The sequence below is a fragment of the Siniperca chuatsi genome, linkage group LG14 (genome assembly GCF_020085105.1).
Source record: "Siniperca chuatsi isolate FFG_IHB_CAS linkage group LG14, ASM2008510v1, whole genome shotgun sequence".
NCBI lineage: Eukaryota > Metazoa > Chordata > Actinopteri > Centrarchiformes > Sinipercidae > Siniperca > Siniperca chuatsi.
Window position 1 is genome coordinate 26,947,942 of NC_058055.1, and position 23,038 is coordinate 26,970,979.

The following is a 23,038-nucleotide window of genomic DNA, read 5'->3' on the forward strand; positions in this document are numbered from 1 at the left end:
GAAGGGAAAAGTTTTAGGGGACTTGTTTTCTTTTCCCTCTAAACTGCATTCATGTAACTGTGTTTCATTAACATTTTAATTATTTCACTGTCTTTAAATGACTTTGCCACGGGAAATTAAGTGAAACAATGTCAATTCAGATAAACCAGAGATGCATTTGAGTCTCTGCTTTGCTGTCTGCATCCTGGAACTATGACACGTTTTAACAGTTCCTCTTGGTTCTGCAAAATAAACAAAGGCATATAATTCTCAAATGTTTTACCACATAATATGGAACTTTAATGACCCCCAGGCAGAAAAATTGCAGATATAATGGCATATTGAAAAACCAAAACCGTCAGTTTCTGGAAGCAAAGAGTGCAAGTCAGGAGTTGTTTCCCCAACATTAACTCCTGGAGATGAAGCGGCAGTTAAGGAAGCATGTGGTAAAAGGGATTGTTTGGTCAGTGTAGGTCCGCCTGCTAATGTTCCAGCTTACAATCAGTTTAAGGACTTTCTATCTGTGGTACCCAGCACCAGGCTGAATGTCTATTGCATGTCTATCCATGTTGGAAATGGGATCCCTCCTCTGTTGCTCTTCCTGAGGTTTCTTCCATGTATTTTCCCTGTGAATTTTTTTTGGGGGGGGGTTTCCTTCTCTGAATCGAGGGTCTAAGGATAGAGGGTGTCATATGTTATACAGATTGTAAAACCCCTTGAGGCAAATTTGTGATTTGTAATATAGGGCTATATAAATCAGAATTGACTTGACTATTATTAAAACATCTGATCAGAGCTGATAGAGAGTCAGCTTGGATCCACTATTAGATATATTGACATATACAGACCTTGAACCTTTGTGCAGTAGGACTGGAATCTACCTACAGTTTGAAGACCAAGAGAGCACATTATTAACTCCCCATTCCCTCCTTGATAAAACTGGGTTTCAAAGTGACAAGGCTGCTTCTTTAACCTCCAGGCTCTTTCCACCGCTGACTTCTGGCGTGACCTGCAAAGTGTGTTATAAAACAGCTTGTAACACTGTTTTTTTCAATATAAAAATGAGTGCTATAAAACACGAATTTACCAGCACACACCGTGACAGATGTGGTTCTTCTCTCCTCATTGTAAATCTACAGTATCAAATCTGTCACACAGGGCCTACAAGCACAGCCTTTGCCAAATTATCCTAATCATGTGCTTAACAAAGCTGTTGACAAGCATGCTAAAGCCACTTACAAAACAGGGAGGAGAAGAAAAAACCTTTTCTACATTTGTACCCGATTAAAAAGAAAGAGCCCAAAGTTACTCAGCTGTTTTAGTATTCATTATGCCCTCCAGTCAAGCTTGGCCCTGGCCTGGCTTCACGTCTGTACGGCAGAATTAACCAGTGAAATTGGTTGTTTTTTTATTCTTGTCTTTTTTCTGTTTAATCACTGAAAAGGAGCTATGTCAGATCCTGAACAGGTTGAACCTCTCATTAAATTGTTTACTGTTATTCTTTGACCTTTTCAGTATCTGTAAGTATTAACCACACTTGTCTCATCTGTAATGGGCCAGTAAGCAGCTGCAGCACACGGCAATAAAGGGCTGTGCTGAGAATGTGGCCTCAGTGTTAATAAGGGGCAACAAAGTGGGACAAAAGGCAGAGCTGCTGGTGCGCTCAGTATAAAGTAAGTAAAAAGTACGATAGTGCAGTGACTCTGGTGCACAAACATCAAAGGATAAGTCAGGTTTATTTCACCGCGGGTCTTTTTTGTGTGTAGTTTGGGTCATTATTCCTACTGGTAATGTTCTAAAAAAATAATTGCTAAGATCTAGGAACAAGGCAACATGTCTACAATAAAGTCCGAAGAAATAGGAGCAGTCAGATGAACAGTTTACCCAGATTATCTAAACCATTTTATTTGAAGCTAAAATTTGAAGTGAGCACAATAAGATCCAAGCTGTAATAACCCTGAGTTATCGTGTAAGGCCTAGCAAATGTAGGGCAGACATAACCTATCCTTCCATGTAACACTGATGCTAAATAAAAACAACAAAATAAAAAGGCTAAATTTAATCTATTTCTTCATTTAAGATCAAATTGGTGTCTTTCAGCTCTGACCTTCCCCCACATCGCCACATCACATCTCCGTCTCTAACAGGAGTGGTAGTGGGTCAGCAGGTAGAGCGGGTTGGCAACTGATCACAGGGTTAGATCCCAAGCTCCTTCTGTCCATTTGTCAAAGTGTCCTTGAGCAAGACACTTAATTGCTTCCTATGGTTAGGTCAGTGCCTTATATTGTAGCTCACTGCCATCTGTGTATGAGTGTGTCTAAATGGGTGACAAATTGTAAAGTGTTTTGGATAAACATGCTATAAATGCAGTTCAAACCTGTGAACTCTATGATTTGTATATCAACCACAGGAAACTGTGTGAACGGTAACCGGCCTACATGTGTTTTCTACCGTAAAAACATCTCCTCAGTGCCTAAAATAAGTTGTCCAACCTAAACAACAAAATAAGTAGTTTCTCATAGACTTCCAAAACTAAACATACCTGCTGATGTGGTGTCCCTATCAGCAGGACAACATCATTTGTCATTGCCTTCCAAATTCATTACAAACAACCATTACAAAAAAAGACACATATGGTTCGTGTCGATTGTGGTCATGGTTGAAAGAAACCAACGTTGACTGTTGGTAGGAAACTGGAGGTGAACAGCTGTGTGCCACTTTGTATACGCCCCAAACCCATCCAGCCTCATCCTGAAAAGGCTTTGTTGCACTGTAACATTGTCACACTACTTCTGCTTTTGTTCCTGACAGATAAGAGTCAGAATTCACACAGCCACAGGCGGTCTCTCGTCAGAAAAACGGAATCAGAAGTCATTATACGTAACTGAACAAGTGAACAATGTTGTTATGTTTCTGGTGAGGACAGTCTCCTCTGCCTTTAAATAAGCCTTTAAGGCTTATAATAATTTTACTGTGTATAATTTATTCTTATAAACATTATTATTAATATTATTATTATCATCATTATTATTATGAGTTGTTGTTGTTGTTGTTGTAGTAGTAGCAGTTGTAGTAGTAGTAATAGTGGTAGTAGTACTAGTAGTAGCATAAAAACATCAGTTGAATATATTTAGCATATTTTGTAAATGCAAATGCTTGCAAATATATTTCTATGCATATTTTATGAGAAATGTGATGTGTTCTCCATACCTCTTCTGAACGGGTTGATCAGATCAGATAAACAACATGTAGCTGGTTTGGTGAGGAGGCTATTTTCATCAGTTTCATCAGATTTCTTCAGCTCTTTGCCTCCACTGGCCTGCGCTGCTTCAGTGCTACTCTCTGTTGTTGTCGCTGTTGTTGCTGAGGGTTATAAAAGGAAAATAAATAAAACTTGTAGTAAGGTTCTGGTGCTTCAACCATACAACAACAAAAGAATTGCTCTTGGGGCTCTCTAGATGAAGGAACAGGCAGTTCATGGCAGTGGGGGAGTCGTGGGCAGCAACTGAAGACTGAGGCTACTGGATCTCTTCAGTCCTGGTTAATGGCCAAAGCAGGTGCACAATACAGTAAAGGAAACCAACTCGGAGGAGAGAAACGTGCCAATTAGCACATCACATCCAAATATAGCCTAAAGCCATTTAGAGAAGAGCTAACACTCATTAGCTGTTAGCATGTAAGAGATTATGAATCACTGTAAACCAACAGTCAGTGAAATGTTTCGGAACTTTTCAGTCAGCCGATCACGTTTCTCCACTTACCCACTTTACCCACACATTGCAACGGCCAATAAATTGACTCTGGCTGTCGGCCATTTTATATATTCATACATTTGGAGGTGTGCGAGCCCAAGTAATGGCGTATCCATTGGCAGCAGCCGCCGGGTCCTGGTACCGATCCACATGTTGTCTATAAAAGTCCTAATGGGGAGCTGCCTGGCTATTTGGCAGCAGGAATAACCAATAACATTTTGTAAAACCTCATTTCTCTCTCTAATCAGAGACAGACTTTGTTTTTGGACCGTTGGGTTTTCTTCAGGCACTCTGAATGAATAGTTGGCTGAACAAGAGGCACCGTTGGACACAGCAGTGGAGGGGAAAAGACTCAAAGGCTGATGATTTGATTTGCCTCCAATTTGCCACTTATTTTCTTGCTCCCTGGCTCTTCAACTCTGCTTTTTTAACACACACACCTCCACTCTTATGAGATTGGCCATTATTTAGTTTGTAACCAAGCACCATTTTCTTTTCTCTGTCAGCCTGTAGCCTAAGAGCTTATTTGAAAGCTATCAGTACTCTTTGTGCATGGAGGGAGAGAGTCTGTAGACAGAAAGAGAGGAATTATATTTCATTAATGCAGTACATTTATTTATGTTATGATACACTTTGTGAGGGAAGTAGATCCACAATATAATACAGTATGTGTGTGGAAATAAGAAACCATCTGAGCAATGAGGACATTCATAAAATTTTGAAAACAATTATTGATTTGTTATTGCATTTGGATTTTTGATTAGAGTTACTGAATGGATCTTTGTAGGCTTTCTCATAATGATAATTATAAGAATAACAGCAGCAAAATACATACAGAAATAAAATACAATAATAAAATATAAATTAGAAACTAAAATAATTAACTGAAACTGAACTAAAACTATAATGTATACAGTGATAGTTCCTGTAATATGCTTCATATAGAGACTGTCCTCCCAACAAAAACAACAGCAACAACAGCGTCAGTTCAGTTCAAAGTGACAAAGACCCCTAGCTGCCGAAGGAACGACGACGCTTGTCCATTAAAGCAAAGGAGGAAATAGTATGACGTTGTCGGGGTCAACACAAATGTTGGACTTTGACCCGAGAGACTGCTGTTTCCTTCATGTTTCTTACAGACAGTCAACAGTGATTTTTATTTTTTATTTAATTTAGAGGACTTGTTTATTACATTGGTGTGCAAGTCTACCAGATATTGTATATTGATGTTTCACATTAGTATGGAAAACATTGACACTAAAGTGATTTGAACCTGTAACCTGCCTATATAGAGTGGGAAAAGCTACCATTGCACCACAAGGTCCTGCTCTTTCATTATCCATCATTCTAAGGCTGGAATCATAATACTGCGAAGGTACACATGCCTGGAAATTTCTCTGTGAATCTACACAGAGAAATTTGTTATGAGTAACCGTAGGTAGAAGAGGTTTGCAGAAGAGCCACATCGTGTCTTGTTGCACCGTGTATAAAACAAGCTGATTGGTTGATCCAGCTTCTTGTGGGGAGAAGAGTATGCATCCCTTCTGGATTAAGCATCTACACAAAAACATTACTAGGCTTGTGATATACATTCTTTTTACCAATGTGTACGCATGGGCAAGCAGCTGTGATGCAAGCGGCGTTGCTCACATTCTTGCCCGTGTACCTGGAGATTAGAAAGTATATCCAGTAGGGGGGCAGATCCAGGTCAAATCATGTCTTCCTTGAGAACTTCTGATTTTGACTAACGCAAACATAACGAAGTGTCTGCTGCTGACCTAACCTCCACTGCCCTCAGCGTTCATGGATTTAACTGCGTCTTGGTGATGTATGGTGTTCTGAGGAAACAACCAACGCTCCAGATGTGCGGGGGCACACAAAAACTTTATGGCTCAAACCACTATACTCTGCTCACAAGGGGATGTTTAGAAAAGTATTACCAAACTGCAAAATAGAAACTTCTAGTACACAGTGTGTAGATCATGTAAAGGCTTACCTGAGAAGTAACACATTTACACATGAATGCGTGAGCACACACACACTCCATCACACTTGTGAGCAGCTGACACTGATGTTGGTGTCACTGTGAGTGTTGCTCTCCTGCCAAGCTGCCGATGCTGTTGTCTCCACAACACCTGGAGACGCTTGGCAGCTTCTGCAGTATTCTATGTTTCATTTCTTTATTTTTTAGCTTTGTCCTGTCTTCAAGGACAGTTTTCAATCCAGATGTAAAACAGATTTTTTGAGGGCTACACAAAAGCACTTTAAATCTGTGTAAATGAATAACATTTTTATGACACAGTAACCTTATTTCTGAGTAAAAACTGCTCAACCGATTGCAGTTCATTTGACTGGCATACTGACTTCTGTCCTTCTATTAGAATACCAGCATTGTTGCCGCAAAATGTGTAAGCTGAGCTGTTGCAAATTTACAGTAATTAAGTTATTCTAGTTGGTAGGAGGTTGGAGGTTGCATATATATATATATATATATATATATATATATATATATATATATATATATATATATATATATATATATATATATAACCTCACATTTCGTTTCACATTTTATTCAGTGCTGTTCTCGAAAAACTTTAATGTTACATGTCATTTTCTTTGTCTCGCTACCATCGGCTTACCAAATTTTCCTGACATGACCTGTTTCATTTTGAAGTTTTAGTTTCATACCAGTTTTTGGGTCAGTTATCTGAGTCTGGCACACCACACAAGAAAAATCAAAAAACAAATCTAGAGAGAGGAAATGGAAAACTGTCAGTCTTGGTATCTTGTGTGTGGTTTTTCATAATCATACTTCTTAGTGTAAACAAATGTCAGAGTAGCCCTGTTAGCTGAACTGGATCCTGTTCAAAAGGGTGACTGGACAGCACAGTGGTTTGTTCCAGGGTGAACACAATGTGTCTGCCATGACTCACAGCCATATTTGGAGGTTCTGAGCTGTGGCAGGTGCTTGCAGATGGAAACAGAAAAGACAGTGTTGCAGGATCAGGCGCGTTATTAATCCCCACTCACAGGCTGCAGCTCTCTATGAGGATTTTGCCAAAGAGCTGTTCAAACAGGCTGCGTTACTTTGACAGCTGTTTGTCATTGTATTCATGTCTGTATTTGAATAAGTCTGAACTAAACACAAAGCCTCGGCGATCAGGTACTGCAGTCAAACTGTGAGATCAATCCTAGATACATCTGGAGGACGAGAGATTATGAAACAACAGTTTGAGATGATCTCCATATCGATTGCCATTAAATTGGGTGTAGATATCCATGGTCCACAGAGGATAATTCACCATGATTTCTTTTACTGTTGAAATATAAACTTCTATTTGTTCATGCTCCCCAGATCTTTTCCATTATGGATATTCTATCAGCTTTCCTTAAGCACAACCATCAAGACAAAATGTAAATTTTGCACACAATTTAGCTTATAAGTTGAAGCTCCAGTGTGTAGGATTTAGGGGCATCTAGCGGTGAAACTGCAGTTTGCAACCACTTGAATGAAAATAAGAAACTATGGTGGCCGCGAAACTTACAAAAAATGTGAACGGTCCAATCTAGAGCTAGGGTTTGGTTTGTCCATTCTGGGCTACTGTAGAAACATGGCGGTGTAACATGGCGACCTCCGTGGAAGGGAGGATAAAACCGGCTTATTCTAAGGTAATGAAAACACGACAATTCTTATTTTCAGGTATACATTATACCCTAATTGTATATTATTATATACACTAATGAAAACATACTTATCAATATTATATTCCATTTCTGCCAATAGCTCCTCCTAAAAGTTACACACTGGACCTTTAACTGGCATTGTCAAGCTTTTTAATGACCCAATGGCCTCTTCCAAATCTTCATTTCTTTCAAAGATTGAAATAAGTCTGGTGTTCTCATTGATGGCTGTTTCCCTGGTTGAAAAACATCTGAGCCATTCAGAGCTTTGAAGGCGAAATCAGAGCCTCGTCAGAGCCATAAAAATAGAAACAGAAAAATTGCCACAAAGCCTTTACATTTTTAGCACTAAAATGGATGAGGCTCTGCCAAAGTCTCTATTGGTTCGTCCTAAGACTTTCACACTGCAGGGCGTAATGAATATTGCAGCCTCTAGGGACCCTAATGAGCTTAGGGTGTTTTTTTGTGTGGTTTAAAGTTATCCCAGGAAAAAGCACTGCCAAGTTGAGGTTGGTGAGAACAATCTCAATTTAGATGCCTTTTTTAGCTTTGTTAACTATCACAGCACTGATTTTCTTCTTTTCTATCAGCCTAGACATCGCAGAGATTTGCCTCTTCATCTTTCTGCATCTCCCATCAAACAAAAATGAAAATCTGACCGTACACAATGAGATTTCCCTGTTTTTGCTGACTGGTGCTTTGGAGTCTCCTCTGTAGCTTTCAGCACTTTCTCACCGGGGCCCTGTCGTCTGCCATTTGTTTCAGTTAGCGGGAAATATGTGTGGTTGTCAAAAACGATTGGCTTTGGTGGTCTGAGACACTCACTTCAAAGCACGGCCGACTGTAAATTGTATTTTTCCACAGAGTTATTAGGCCATTATTATGACGCTTGAAGTGAACAATGCCTCCTCGTCTTCACAAGCAGAAAATTAAAATCATCATTAATCGGCACTATCAGCACATCAATGGGGCAGAGGGGGTATAATGGAGTTATAGACCACTTATGAGGCAATCAATCAATGCGATTGCTAACTAAACTGTCTTTCATCGTGCCCGAACTGAGTGGCTGGTCAGCGTTGGAGTGGAGTATGTGGGGAGGAATGTTTATGGCATGCATTTGTTGGGCCTCTGTAAATAATATTATAAAGAGTGCGGTCTAGACCTGCTCCATAGGAAAAGTGCAATGAGATAACTTCTCTTATGAAATAAAATTGAATTGAATTATTTGTACTAATGTTCAGATGTGCCCCATTTCTTATCTTAATGTAATTTTCTACAGTCTCTGCAGCTGTATCACAAATCTCCAAGCAATCATGGGTGGCTCCACCATGGAGGCCCAATGGGTTGCATTAATGGCTCAATACAGCCAGACTAGAAAAAGGGAGACTGTAAATGCTACTCCCAAGCGGAGTCCAGCACCAAACAGCAGACAGAAAAAGTTAGAAACTTCAGTAGCTAATGAGCATAGAGGAACATTTAGCAGCTAAAGATCCAGATAGTTTTCTCAGGAGATGGTGAAGTCCAAATAGGAGCTAAATTAGGAATGAATATTGGACTTACATTCACCACGACTCTAAAGGAATGACAGTGTTGCTCTGTGTCTACTGGAACAACTACTGCAACTTTGCTAACATGTTCGCCATAACAGCTTTATAAGATGACAATATGTCAATGTTATGTTATTGTTCTGCTGCCAACAAGTGGCAAAAAAGATGCAAATAATGCAGCTTTAACTTGCCCTGTAGCATGTGACCTATCAGATAAAACAATAGACTCTGTGTTGATTCCCAAACAAATACACAGCAGTTCACAACTGCACAATTGCCCAATGAGAGCTGTATAAATAAATAATGCAGTCAGTGCAAACCAGGCTGCAAATGTGTCTGAAAGATACAGATTGAGTGAAGGCAAGAGTCTGACTGAGTCTTTGTATCAGTAAGTGACACAGAGGTCAAGATGTTGCCTTCAGCCATAATCATTTCTTTCTTTTTTCCTCTGTCTCCTCTCAGATGACCCAAGAACAGTGCACTCATAGGAACAATGTCCAGAGTTCAGAGAAACCACAAGTATACAAAGTGGGAATATACGGCTGGAGGAAACGCTGCCTTTACTTCTTCGTCCTGCTGCTGATGATCCTGATCCTGATCAACTTGGCGCTAACTATCTGGATCCTCAAGGTCATGAATTTCACCATAGTAAGTCACCTTTTGCTCTTTTATTTGCCATTGGTGTTACGTGTGTGTTAGCGCTGATGGATTGGAGTTGTCATTGAAAGCAAGATAAAACGATTGTAACTGCATGAAGTGGTACATGAAGCCCAACTAATTTTCCTAGGTAATTCATTAAATGTTTATCAGTGACCCTTTGACAACAAGGCCAAATCTCTATCCTCAATGCTCTTACCAGCAGATTACATTTACACATCATACAGAAATACATTTGGTTCACACTGATGTCATGTTTTCATGCCTCTGCACCAGTGATAGCCGTGGCTGGAGGCATCATATTTTCGGATTGTCCGTCCATCCAACACGTTTTTGGCCATAATTCAAGAATTGATGCAGTAATTACGACAAAATCTCACACAGATGTTTAATGGGATACAACGATGAAATGATGACATTTCTTACCCAAAGGTCAAACGTCAACTTCACTGTGATCATAATGTCCTGAAAAAACACTATTCTGGCATACAGACATGGATGTAAACTGCAACTTGACTGGGAACTGACTGAAGGTTGACTCGGGGAGGCAGCTTAAAGTTCCCAGATGATGTTGTAAGAACACTGAGGCTAGACATGGTGCTACTCTCGGTAGCCTCCAAGCAAGTCATGCTCCTAGAACTCACCGTCCCTTCGGAGGATCACCTTGAGGTGGCCAACGAGAGGAAAAGGGCAAAGTATGCTGAGCAGGTGGAGCAATGACGCAGCAACAGGTGGGATGTCGAGGGTTTGCAGGCCTACAACTCACTTCACAGGGGACAGCAGGCAAAGGGCCATCTGGACCCTGGACCTAATTTGTGATGATTCAAAGAGTGAAAATATGTAATGCTCAGGATATTTTTAAGCATTTACTTTATAACTAATGTGAGAAAAAAAACTTTCTGGGCCCAAGTATATCATGTAACCTGTGGATTTGGGGGTTTGGTATCAACGTGACAAATTATGTATGGTATATGCCCATAGTATCACACACTGCAGCTTTATTGATCAACCTTTAATTCATTTACAATCTTCAATGTTTACTATTCCTTCTTCCTTTGCTCCTACTTTGCTGTCCATCTCTCTCTTGTAAAAAACAAGAGAGCATTTAATCAAAGTGAACCAGAACTGATAAAACACTGGCTCTCAAACTGTCACCCTCCCCCTCTCCTCTCCCTTTGTTTTTACACCACACTTCCCACAGATCACATTTGGTCAGCAATTGTGTTCTTGTCATTTTATGTTGATGACCTTTTAGTTTCTGTTGTTGGCACTCTTTTTCTTTGCCTGACCAACTCTTTCTGAAATTATCTCAACTGAAAGTATAAACAACTTCATTTCCTGTTTGACTCTGAAGACATAATGACACCAGGGGGCCAGATGCATGCAACTTTGTGTAGGTTCATGACTAAATCCTTCTGTATTCACAAAGAAAGAAATATGCTTATACATTTGTTTTGTCATTGGCAAACATCAAAAAGGTAGTCAAGGATGTAATTTGTTAATATTGAAACTAACTTTGCAAAGTGCTTCATAATAAAGGACAAACTAAAAACAACATGAACTGGGAAATAAAATGTTGCTTCCAATGTAAATAATAAAAAACAAAAGTTATCAAAATTAACTTTATAAATGCACCCTTGATAGTTATATGTGCAAACTGCAAATCATCATACACAATGATTGAAACTAAATAACAACCTAAACAAGTAACGTCACCCTCAGTTCTCTCTAGAAAACCACGTGTGCTCTGGTCTGAAGTATGTGTTTTTAAAAAAATATCACTTTCTGTGTTAGAAGTGGCATAAGCATTTTTTTTGTCCATACGCATCTTTTATCCATCTGGCCCCCAGTCAGTCAGTCAGTCAATTAATGAGCAATGAAAGAGCAAAATCGGCATTTACTTCTCTAAAAGTAGCACGGATTATTGGGTTAAAGTATGTGAACAATAATAAAGATGTTAATGATCAAATTAATTCATGTCTGCGGTGCTGTTGTCTTTCCAAAACCCTGTAAGATGAGCTCTAACTGAGTATGTCTTTTTCTCTCTTTTTTTTTCTTCTGCCTAGTTTCAGTTTTACTATTTCTTACTGTCCCTGTCTGTCCTACCACATCTGCTGCACACTCTGTCTCTCTCCCTGCTTAGTAATCCACTGTGCCTGTGATGAGTCAGATACAGATGCAAAAGAGTATGACACACACATTTATATAGCACATACATACAAACACACACACGGCCATTGCTGTAAATAATGCATGAGGTCTGCTTCACAGCGGGGCTTTAATATGAGATCTACATAAATCAGCGAGCAGTTTCTCAGATGCTGAGCCCTATGTTCTGACTGAACACTGTACTCGGAATGTTATAATCTTTTTAATGTGTCTGCCTGAAGATTATAGACTAAGAAAAACATTTGAAATGTGGTAGATACGTTGGAAAGGGAAGAAATCAAAGTCAAGTCCTCTCGTAGCACACTACGTACAGCCTCACAGAGCTGCTAGCATAGACTCTTAGTCTTGTTAACTAACAAAAGTCAATATCACACATTTGCAGCACAAGAAGCTAAAAACATTTCAAAGTTCTGTATATGAGATTCTGAACATAAATTTAGCAGCAAACAACTATTTACTATGTAAAGATGAAGAGGAGTAATGGCGTCCTGAGCAGAGAATGACTCCCTCTGCCTCTCTGTGCTGTGTTTATACAGCCGGCCGGCCGCACGTGCATCTGAGTGCATATTAGTTCCTCCATGTGAACCTGTTCATCTGTGAGGAGAGCGATATAACGGCTGCTTCTTTTCTCATCTAACTCAGTGAATTAAGGGTTTATTTCGACCAAACCAGAGTCTGTGATTGTTGGAACAGTGGAAAGACTAAGAAAGACGGTTTTGGTGAGTTTTATTTTGTTTCTGTCCAGGTTGAATGTGGTGTGTTTCTGATGATCTGCAAGGTAAAATTACACTTTTTCTCAATGGAGTCTGGTGGTTCGTAGCGCCCATTTGTTTTGGTCTGAGATGCTGGTGCTCTAGTGCAACTAGGGCTGCAGCTATCGATTATTTTACTAATCGAGTATTCTACAGATTAAGAAATACTTTTGCTTTATTAAAGAGCAATAGTAAATATGCAAAAGAGAAAATAAGACAGGTCTCTTAAAATTAACAACTAACTAAAAAATGTAATTTTTTTACATCATCTACATTGCTTAAATTGCATACAATAATGTTATTTGTCAAAACTAAACCCATCTGGTGCATTTAAGTCGCGTATTACATTCTGGGTTTTGAAGAAAACGTGTTCTGAAATGCAAAAACAAACACCTTTTGCTTTAAAAAAGGTTTATATACTTAAGTTTCAGAACTACAAGTTTCAACCTAACTACAGCTCAGGCATAATGTAAGCCTTTACTGTGTTCTTTGTGGCATCTGTAGGAGGCAGAAACGAGCGGACAGGAACTGTGACTGTCATAATAATAAATAACATGAATGAAGCACAGGCTTTCACGAATTGACTGCTGTAGTAAATTTCCAGTAAAGGGATGAATTCCAGAATTTTCACCAGTGTGACCACCCTCGCAGAAGTCAAAAGTGTCAACATATTTTGCAATTGGCGCAAATGAACATATCAGGGTTCAACAAAGATGAACCTTTGCACAGATTTACCACAGATTTAGCTCTGTGGTTCCAAACCTATGAACATGTGTTCAAAGGTTGTAAATGCGCTAGCACTAGTGTTATTTTTGGAATGCCACACCCAGCACCGCAGTAACGTCTGTGGTTATGGGATGTTTGTTATCTCCTGAATTGATTCTAAGTTTGTGGGACATGAAGGGTAAATCCAGAAACTAACCTACTGAAACAATTTTGTTAATGAGGCCGTGGAAATCATGAATGTACATGAGATCAGTAGATGCTTGTAGATGTATCCCTGTTTTCAAAGCAGCTAAACTGAGGGAGTTTGAGCAAGTAGGAGGTGGAGGAGGAAGGTTGGAGGTGGGGGAGTTTAGAGGCATGAAGAGATTTGAGATGGCAATTACAGAGACGAGTGTGAATAATGAATATGGACAAGCAGTGGACATCAGGAAGAATGGTGTTTGTGTGTGTGGGATGTGAGTGTGTTTAAAAATGTGTAAGTGACATAAAAAGCCCTTGAACCCAGTTTAACCTGTGTAGTTCTTCAATCTTACAGCAACCTCAGTGTGTATATGTGTATGTGAAAAGTGTAGAAATCTGCAGTATTTGTGCATGCACTTGTTTCTTTAAATATTCATGTGAATTTCACATTGGCACACATCCATCCGGCTTAAATGTCTTACAGCAAAACATTAAATCCCTCTGACCTCTGCAGCCAAGCAGAAAGAGAATTTTGGCTGTAGATAGAATATCATCTCTTCTCCAGTTTATCTTCTCATTCAAGCCCTCTGTTCTGGCCTCAGTCAACCACTCTCATCTACATCTACACGTCTAAACAACCTTGCAGTTTGGTTTTAGGTTAGCCACCTTAAAATTTAGCAGAGGGAGCACAATGATCCAGTGGTTTCTGGAACAAACATTAATACAGTATGCCGCTACCCAGTTCAGAAATGTGGTCTATAGTAACAAAACAATAACAAAATGTCGCAGTACCTGAACCCAGATTGAATTTACATGTTGGGTTTGGGTCTGGTAGTAGATCCTTCATATTGTTAAAAAAATCCTTTTTCAATAAAATCCCTCTTTGGGTATTTAGCATTAATTTATTGTAGCAAATATGTAGCATACAGTGGCCCCTCTGAAAGGTTCCAACTTCCTGCCAGGTCCTAAGTAACCACAAACATAAACAGACTCCCTTTTGTGGAAATAAGAGCAGCAGTGTGTCAAATGATCAAATCCTCTTTATGCAGCTTCAGGTTATTCGACCAGAAACAGACGTGTTCACACATACTGCGTGGCATTTTCTCCACCTGGGGCCGCGCTCTCCACTCGTATTTTGAGCTATTATGAAAATGCGTGTCAAGTCGGCAGTTGATATTCAGTGTGTGACTCATCGTAAGTACTGTGCAGCACAAAGAGAACCACACAAACCAACACCCATACAAATACACTAGTATGTCCAGGCATGTGCTTGTAAACGCAAATCTTCTGTGTGATCAAACTGTGTTCGAAGAAGTACATGTAAAAGTTTAGACATGAAGTGTGCTTGGTGCTGTAGCACACACATGCACACATATACACATGTAACCTGACTTTTTGCTCATATGTATGCGTGTGGCTCTTCATAAAAGGCTTGATTCAGGAAGATTCAGGATTATTTAATACTTGTGTTACACCATGTGTAATAGAAAAGTGATTATCTGCGTTTTTATTGAGGTTTTTTAGGTTTCAGTCGTGACCTTGTGGATTAGAGGAAAATACACACTGTACATACAGTATATGTGTGTATTTATTACGTTTTTTAAAAACGCTATTTGATTAACGCTAATAAAGTTTTTCACTAAGACTGTCACTGAACTGGGAGTTGGAGTCACAATCTGTTTCATTTGGAAAGCAAAACATGGGTGATATCCCAAAGTTTTAGTAAAATTCAGTCACTGCTGTTAGCTTTTTCAAATAAGTGATCAAATGATGTACAGAGTACACGCTTTTGGCCAACCAGTGTCATGTCAAACATATGTTAGAAGGCTCATTGTTTCTACACGGTATTTATATATAAAAAAGTGAAAATCAGTTTAAAAAGTATATTGTCCAAAACTTGAAAATCACACCATAACAATATCATTTAAAATGCAAACATTCTGTAGCATCACATTTTTATGGAACTTCAGCTAAATCAGCAGCACTTGTTGTATTTTCTTCTCATCAAATTTTCAGATGCTTAGTCATGTTAATCAAATCAACAAATACTCAAAGTGCCTACAAATGCTTCAAACTTACTGACTTAAATCTTTTTTAGTACAAATTAGAGTTGAAAATAAGACTCATCACAAAAAGGAACATTTAGCAAATGTTGACCTGTCAGAGGGCAGTTGAAAACATTTTACAGACTTCTCCAGTACTTCACATTCATCGTATCCATCATCCATCATACTGTATACACAGTATATATTCAGAGCTCTTTATAATGTAGCAGTTGGTTGACTTACAAAACACCATTACACTGACAGATATGAGTTAACTTTGTTACTGCAGAACTCTTTAACAGGACACACAACCAGGGACGGTCTGCCTGGTCTCTGCAGGCAGAGATTAATGAAGGGGAGGGAGGGATAAAAAACACACAACGTTTCTGTACCTGGTATCCCCACTGGAGCCTGTACTTGAAGTGAGGTGAACTGTTGTGACTGCGTGATACGGCTCACTGCTCCTGTGAGACAGAGCTGAGGCCCGCAGGAGGAGGGTTGCAGCAGCTCCACATTGGACCATTGAACCAAGAGCCTCCCCGAGTCCCAGGAGGGGCTAAAGTGGGGCCAGCAGTGCCAAGAGCTCTGCCTCTCCAGGCACAGCGGGGGGAGCTTGACCTTCCCCTCTTCAGCCAAACTATCAGCACTCACCAACTCCCCAAAAGCTCACTGTCGGATGTTGTTTATTCATGTTTGCTAGTTTACTGAATGCAGATTTCAGCAGGAAATTTGGCAAAGTTATAGTGATTTCTCTGAATTTGAAGTGGGAGCTGCTGTCTATTTTAGACTCAATGAGGAAAATGGAATATGTGAGGCTGTATCTTCGACCTGAGCATTCACAATATTCTTGGCATTCAAGTGGTTCAAGTGTCGTCTCACCCAAAAATAAATATTTTTACTTATTTCTAGTAGCCATGAAGATAAGTTTGGGGTTTTTGTACAGGTTTTGAGATATCAGCCTCTGAGATTTCTCCCTCCACCCAAATGGAGAAAATCCGGATTATGTATATGTAACATATATTCTGAGAGCAACACTGGAGAAAGAACAAGAGTTGAGTCATTTGGTTGCGGACCGAGATGAGGCCCTGATGAAGAATAGACATTTTGAGAACACAGACCTGATAATAAGCATACCATAGTTTGTTAAATCCTGCTGATACTGATCACGCTTTGAACCTAGTGATAAACAAGTACAAGTAATACAACTACCTTCGCATACTGTCTGATCACTACTTTTTGGCTCACTGTAGAAATGTGCTGCCCTTTCATTGTTCTTGGTTAGCTTTCAATCTCAGACCCACTCTCTGTGTCTGTAACACCGTATGCCATTAAAACACTCCACAACAGCAAACTTCTGAACAGGACTTTGAATGATCTTCAGTCAGCAGGGATGAACTCTACAGCAACAGCTCTTGGAGGGCAAAGCCTGAATGAAATAGGACTTGAACCATTACCTCTCCTTTATGTGATGACCCGTAAAGGAGACGCTCAGTGTTTTACCCTAGAGTGAGCAGTTGGACACTTGAGAATCATCATCATTTTGAGTCATCGCTGACAGGTGTAGTGTTGTGCGACTGTAACTTTTGTATGTATCAAATGTGACACAGTGTGGGATTGTTAGCAAAAGGTAGTGTGCATGCCATGGATGCCGTGTTTATTCCATTGTGGGAATATTTGAGGGCACTGTATACGGATTACTTTTCACACTCAGATTTCAGACATTCAAAAAAAAATGGCAGAGAGTTAATGTAGCAAATACGGAGTGATTCTGGACACATCCAACATGACTCCCACCTTCTCTTCAAACTCTTCAGGGCTGACTTTGTTTTCCATGTGTTTGAGCAGTTTGTTTTTGAGATGTACTGCTGCCAGACAAACTGATTTCACTGTAATTTGGTGGAAAGTCACGTTATTAGGAAATATTTCTTAAAGGATTTCTTAATATTGCACGTACCTCTGCTCTTACCCCAATGCAAAAATCTGGCACATGTATCTAGTGATTGTCCATCTCTACGTGCATTTTGATATAGATTCTGATCCAGATGCGGATTTTAAAAAGTTCAAAACATACTAGTGTAGCAGCAAGGATGAGATCCCTCACTGGCTTCCACCAGCAAACACAGCCCTTTAACTTTTTGAGTTCAACCCTGTTTTCCCGTGAAAACCTATGCAATTATATCTATTTTTGTGTGGGAAAAGCTACAATATGCGGCCATTCTCCTCTTGCAGATAGACTCTCAGTAGATAAACATCCCTGGCTCTGCTGTGGATTGTTGGTGATAGTGACAGGAGAAAGAGCGGTAATTTTCCCTCTGATTGCAGCCTGCCTTTCTCCGAGCAACATTGATAAGCTTTTTCACGGGTTTCACTCATGGAAAAAAGGGGTGGGTAAAGAGAAGTCAAACAAAGAGAAGATGAAGAAGAGGGAGGAGGAGGAGGAGTGGCAGCTGATGATGATGATGACTGCTTTTGACTACAGAGAAAAGAAAGAAATATATCGTCATTTTAGCATGACTTCACTGCCAGACTATAATATTGCTATGATATTACTGACTTTATATGGCCCCACTTATCTATGTTGTCCTCAGCCATGAACCTTCTGACTGATCCTCAATCTGGGTTAAAGAAGAAAAATACTCAGGCTGTCAAACTTAATATCATCTGTTCAATCATTTATTTAACCTACCTTAATGACAGAACCTCTGAGCAATGCTTGTATTTTTTTAATCTCATGATTTCTGCTTAATTTTCTTTTATTTAATCCATTAATTTCATGGTTAAGGACTTTTTGTATGGGTGTTTTGCAATCCCACAAAAGGGCTGTTACTTTTTCATGACCTGATTACGAACTGGAGGTAAAAGAAAAAACGTACTTTTGTACAGTCTAGCAGTTTAGACCAGCATTCCTATTTGTTATGAGAATATTTTACTCAAATCGCAAATCTGGTGATTTAATACGTGACTTGACCAGTGACTCAAGTCTTCACTTCGCCTTTGGCTTTTTGACTTCAAATGACTTGACATCCCTAGTCTAAAGATGAGTGTGCAGTGAACTCTTCATTCCTGACAGCACATATAATTTGAATCAGTCCGACAGCAACCAATCACATTGCGCAAGCAGGAGGGAAACATGTTCGTCAGACAGCAGCAGCAATTTGAAACACAAGGTTTACGACTTGACTTGGGAGTTGTTGGTCTTTGGACTTCATAGCCAAGACCCGAGACTTACATGTGAATTGAAATACAATTACTTTGTCCTACCTATGCCAGCGTCTGTGATAAGAAAACGCAATGCATTACAACACAAGCCTTCAAGTATGTTTTTAAATGAGTCACCAGTTTGTTCCAAATGAATTGTCAAAATTGCAGTTATGCCTTTCTATTGCAGAAATACTTCCTGGTTCATCTTTGACTTTTGCAATGTTGTGCAGTTTTTATTTCAATGGCCAACTTTAATTGATGGTACAGGCTTGTTCAACTTTGTTCAACTTCCAAATTTGTGGGTTTCAGCAACTTTTTACAAAAAATTAATCTGCAACAATTTATCCTCATCTATCTAAAAATGCTGCTTTTCTCACTTTTATTTGATTGTAAATTGAATATCTTTGGATTTCGGATATCAGATATTACTATCTAAATAATTATATCAAAAAAGTAGCTGACAAATTATTTGATAATACTTTAATGAGGCCAACTCTAATGCATCCCTGGGTCTCCACAATGATGTTGTTGAAAATTATCATCATAACTCATGTCAATGATGGCCAAAACAACAACAATAAAGATCCAGGTGGTAAGAAAGTGGAATTTTGCCTGTGAGAAGAAATTTAATTGAACCAGATAAAAAAAATAGATTGCCAGCCAGGGTCAAGCCTCCAACGGCTCTCCTTATTCAGGTCCAGCTTCTTCCCCCATGAATTAGTCCCAAGCTGCATCCAAACAGCCCATTCTTGCCACTAGCCGACAGAATGCAGAATTGGCTGCTGGCGGCATTAAATCCCATGCTGTTGATGAGATCGGAGTTACTGGCTCTCATTGGGGACAATTAAACCTCAGTACCTCCAGCAGCCTTTACTGAAAGGTCAACAGAGAAAGAGATGGAAGAAAGAGCCATGAGGGAGACAGAAGAAAAAAAAGTCGACCCAAGACCGTCGGCAGGCTGTTCACAGTTCACGTGCAATTCATTTTAGCAAATAATAATTTTAGGAATAATGAGAGCGGGACAATAGGCGTGCATTGCATTTGGGAAGTGTGAAATGGAGTTACAGTCGAAGACACTAATTACATTTGAGACAGAGTCTGCTAACTTCATGAATTTGGTGCTCAGGGGATGACTAATAAAGCTCAACTTCAAGATTTTATAGTCCCTAATGGGAAAATTAGCTTGCTGCAAGGCATCTAACAAAATGCATAATTACAAAACATGAAGAGATAAAAACACAGAAACATACGGAAGTTACAAAGAATGGTCTGGCAACTCGCTGGCTGAGGGATATTTGAATGTTGCTGTGAAAATATTTAATTTTGGTCCTGCTGTTTAATGCCCAAGAACGAACAATCGGGGGGTTTTAATGAAAGACAGACTGAAATAAACTAAATGAAGATTTGTACACTTTCTACTGTTGGTGTTCATGTCAGCCCGCAACAGTGAACACACCAGCTGTGTGTGAGGCTTCTCAGTGGTCCCGAAAGTTTTGGGTCAGTTCTGTATCCTCCATGTAACCAGTTATAAATTGTAAAAGTATTAGTCAAAATGCAAATACAGAGAAAAATGTATGATCATTTTTACATGGGCTTCTTGATTTCATAGATAAAAACCAGGCTCAGTCAGAAGACTTGCACACTGGGGAGCAAATCAGGGAGGCTCAAACAGTCGTCTAGTCTGTCCAACAGCATGTCATAATCAGCAAATCGACCCCTGATACCTATCAGCCTCTGAACAAACCACTGACAGGAGATTTTGGTGGTGCAAGCAGAAACCAAGCAAGTGTCTGACTGAACCGAACTAGACCGACACATTCATTCATTACAAAATGGCGGCACTGAGTGATAAGTATCAGTATCTGGACAGAAATCTAACATGCCTTTAACAGTTTTTCCACTCCTTTTGGTCTCTGGGAACCTGCGATGGACATTTTTTTTTTTTTACATTTTCTAGACTAAAGCCATAAATTGAACACTCAGTAGATTATTTGATGGAAATAATCATTATTTGCAATAATGATTAGATTGATGAGATCCATTCTGATGGCCCTCAAAGTTTAAATTCTTTTCCAGAAGTTTGTTCACTGTAATGCCAGCAACTTTCTCTACTTTCCACTTTCTAGTTTTCCCAAACTGAGAGTCATAACTCGCTCTGTCATTGTTTATGACAGATGAGTCCACATTAGTTTGTTTGAGTAGGAGTCTATCTAAGTGGGTTTGGTCTACCTCCTAGTCAGAGTCGAGCTGCTGACTGCAGACATTTTTAGACCAAAGTTGGAATGGGTTCAAGGCAAGTTCAACATCTAAGAAGGCATCAAACTTTATTGAGCATTTTAAACTTAACTACAGTAATGATCCATCCATCACACTGTCTGCTGTGGTCTGATATTGACAGTGTTGTGATGAAAGAAACAAACTCATAGTAAGTTCTGCTTCACAAGTTAACAGGCAGACAAATACTGTCTTTATTGTATTTAAGTCTTTATGATATTATTATTTATATTATTTGGTCACACGTCATTATGTCACGAGTGGGTGTGAAAGACCTTGCTCAAGGGTATGTCAGCAGTAGTAATTATGGAAAAGGAGTGTTGGTGTTTCAGTCTGTCAGGCTCAGACTAATGACTTTCAGGTGACAGTCATTTTATCTCTAACATTAGCCACCTGATGCCTCATTAGAAGAGCATTTGTGTTTGTATGTGTGTTTTGTGAGTGATCAAACACCAACATCACCTCATAAAGACTTAAGAAGACTTATATCTTTATACGACAGGACATGCAATATTTTGCTTGCTTGACAAATAAATTGCTTCTACTTAATTTTGTGGCATTTTGCAGACTTGATTCAACTGCATGCTTACGATGAAATGGTAAAAAATAGTTACCCACCACAGTGCTATAGAAATGTAAGACTTATTTGTTAAGATCAATAAAATATAACTTTGGAAATCTGATTTTAAAAATGACATTTACAACACAAAGGTAGTTTAAGTTTGTTTTATTAATTACCTCATATTAGCCACAAATGTGCATTTCCTTTATAATACTGGATGCATTCTCTGAGCTGTCCTCACAAGAGGACTTCATTAGCTGTACACTGGTTAACAGTATCTTCCTGCAGCAGTAAATATGCAAAACCAAAAATGATGAGCCTCAGCACCACAGGCTACAACACTTTCTTCTTCATGGGAACCTGAATATAGTGTAGGAAAAATCATAGAAAACCCTCCTTTTTTAATGAGAACCACAACACACCATGAATAAAACCACTGATTATCTAGTTACAGTAATGAGCAAAATCAGATACCGGTTAAATCCTGTAATTGGACCACTGATCTCCAGAGAGGACGTGGTCAGAGCTGCTTTTGTGTCGACTGAAAATGACACTGACCGATATGTCACTTGCCGCTGATCACTTTTGGGCAAAAGGGTAACGTGAACGCAATGTGTTCACGGCTGAATAGTGACGTGAAAAGTAATACTGGGCTCTGTGAAACAATTTCTAGGTTTTAAAAACATTGAAAAAAAACTCGACAAGACTGAGCTGCTCTTCCTTCCAGGGGGGGGCATCTCCTGTCCATGACCTCTCCATTACCATTGAGAACTGCAAGGAACCTGGGTGTGACACACCACCAAACTCATCAGTTCAGACTGCACCTTGTCCCATAAAATAACCCAAAAAACATCTCTCTCTTGATCTCTTATTGTTTCTAAATGTAGCAATTTAAGCATATGTGATGAAGCTGATGTACTTGCATGATTCTCGCAATTTTTGGGTTGTATGCACGTGGTTGAATGCACTTAATGTAAGTTGCTTTGGATAAAAGCATCAGCTAAATAAATGTAATGTAAAGTTACATCAAGTGGAAGAGCATCTATTTTCTTTTATGCATCAAAGTCATCGACCCAAACTCCAGAGACACGACTCCTCACTGGCATTCTCTGACTTTGTCTCTCTCTCATATTACACTTCAAAAGGTATCTCAGCTTCACAGGGTTACACTCTTCCTGTTTGGTGTTATGCTTCCCAGGTAATGGTCTGGGTTACATCAGCCTTCCTTTTTTTGAAGGCTGTATTTCAAGAAATAAGCTTTACACAGCACATTTTTTTAGCTTGTTGATGAGGTAAGGCTCAAAAGTCTTACTCAACTTAAAAAGGATTTGGTTATACAAGACCCGTTGAGCCTCCTGCTACATGACAACCTCTCTGACTTCTGGGAACCTGACTGATGGCCTTGTTGGACAAAATAAATCTAGCTTCTAATTGATTAACACCTGTTTTTTCCATGAAAGAGATGAGTGTTGAAGTGCAGCAGAAGAAGAGGAAAAGACGAAGGTCAAAT

General features: G+C 39.4%; 1 protein-coding gene across 3 annotated transcripts in view; it reads left to right on the forward strand.

Annotated features, from left to right (window-relative positions):
* sgcd (sarcoglycan, delta (dystrophin-associated glycoprotein)) overlaps positions 1-23,038 on the forward strand; it is a 295,835-nt gene that overhangs the window by 171,239 nt on the left and 101,558 nt on the right. For all 3 annotated transcript variants that reach the window (XM_044222301.1, XM_044222300.1, XM_044222299.1), the window contains one exon: positions 9,425-9,610. In XM_044222301.1, coding sequence (XP_044078236.1) covers positions 9,425-9,610 — 186 coding nt within the window. The remainder of the gene's footprint in view (positions 1-9,424; positions 9,611-23,038) is intronic.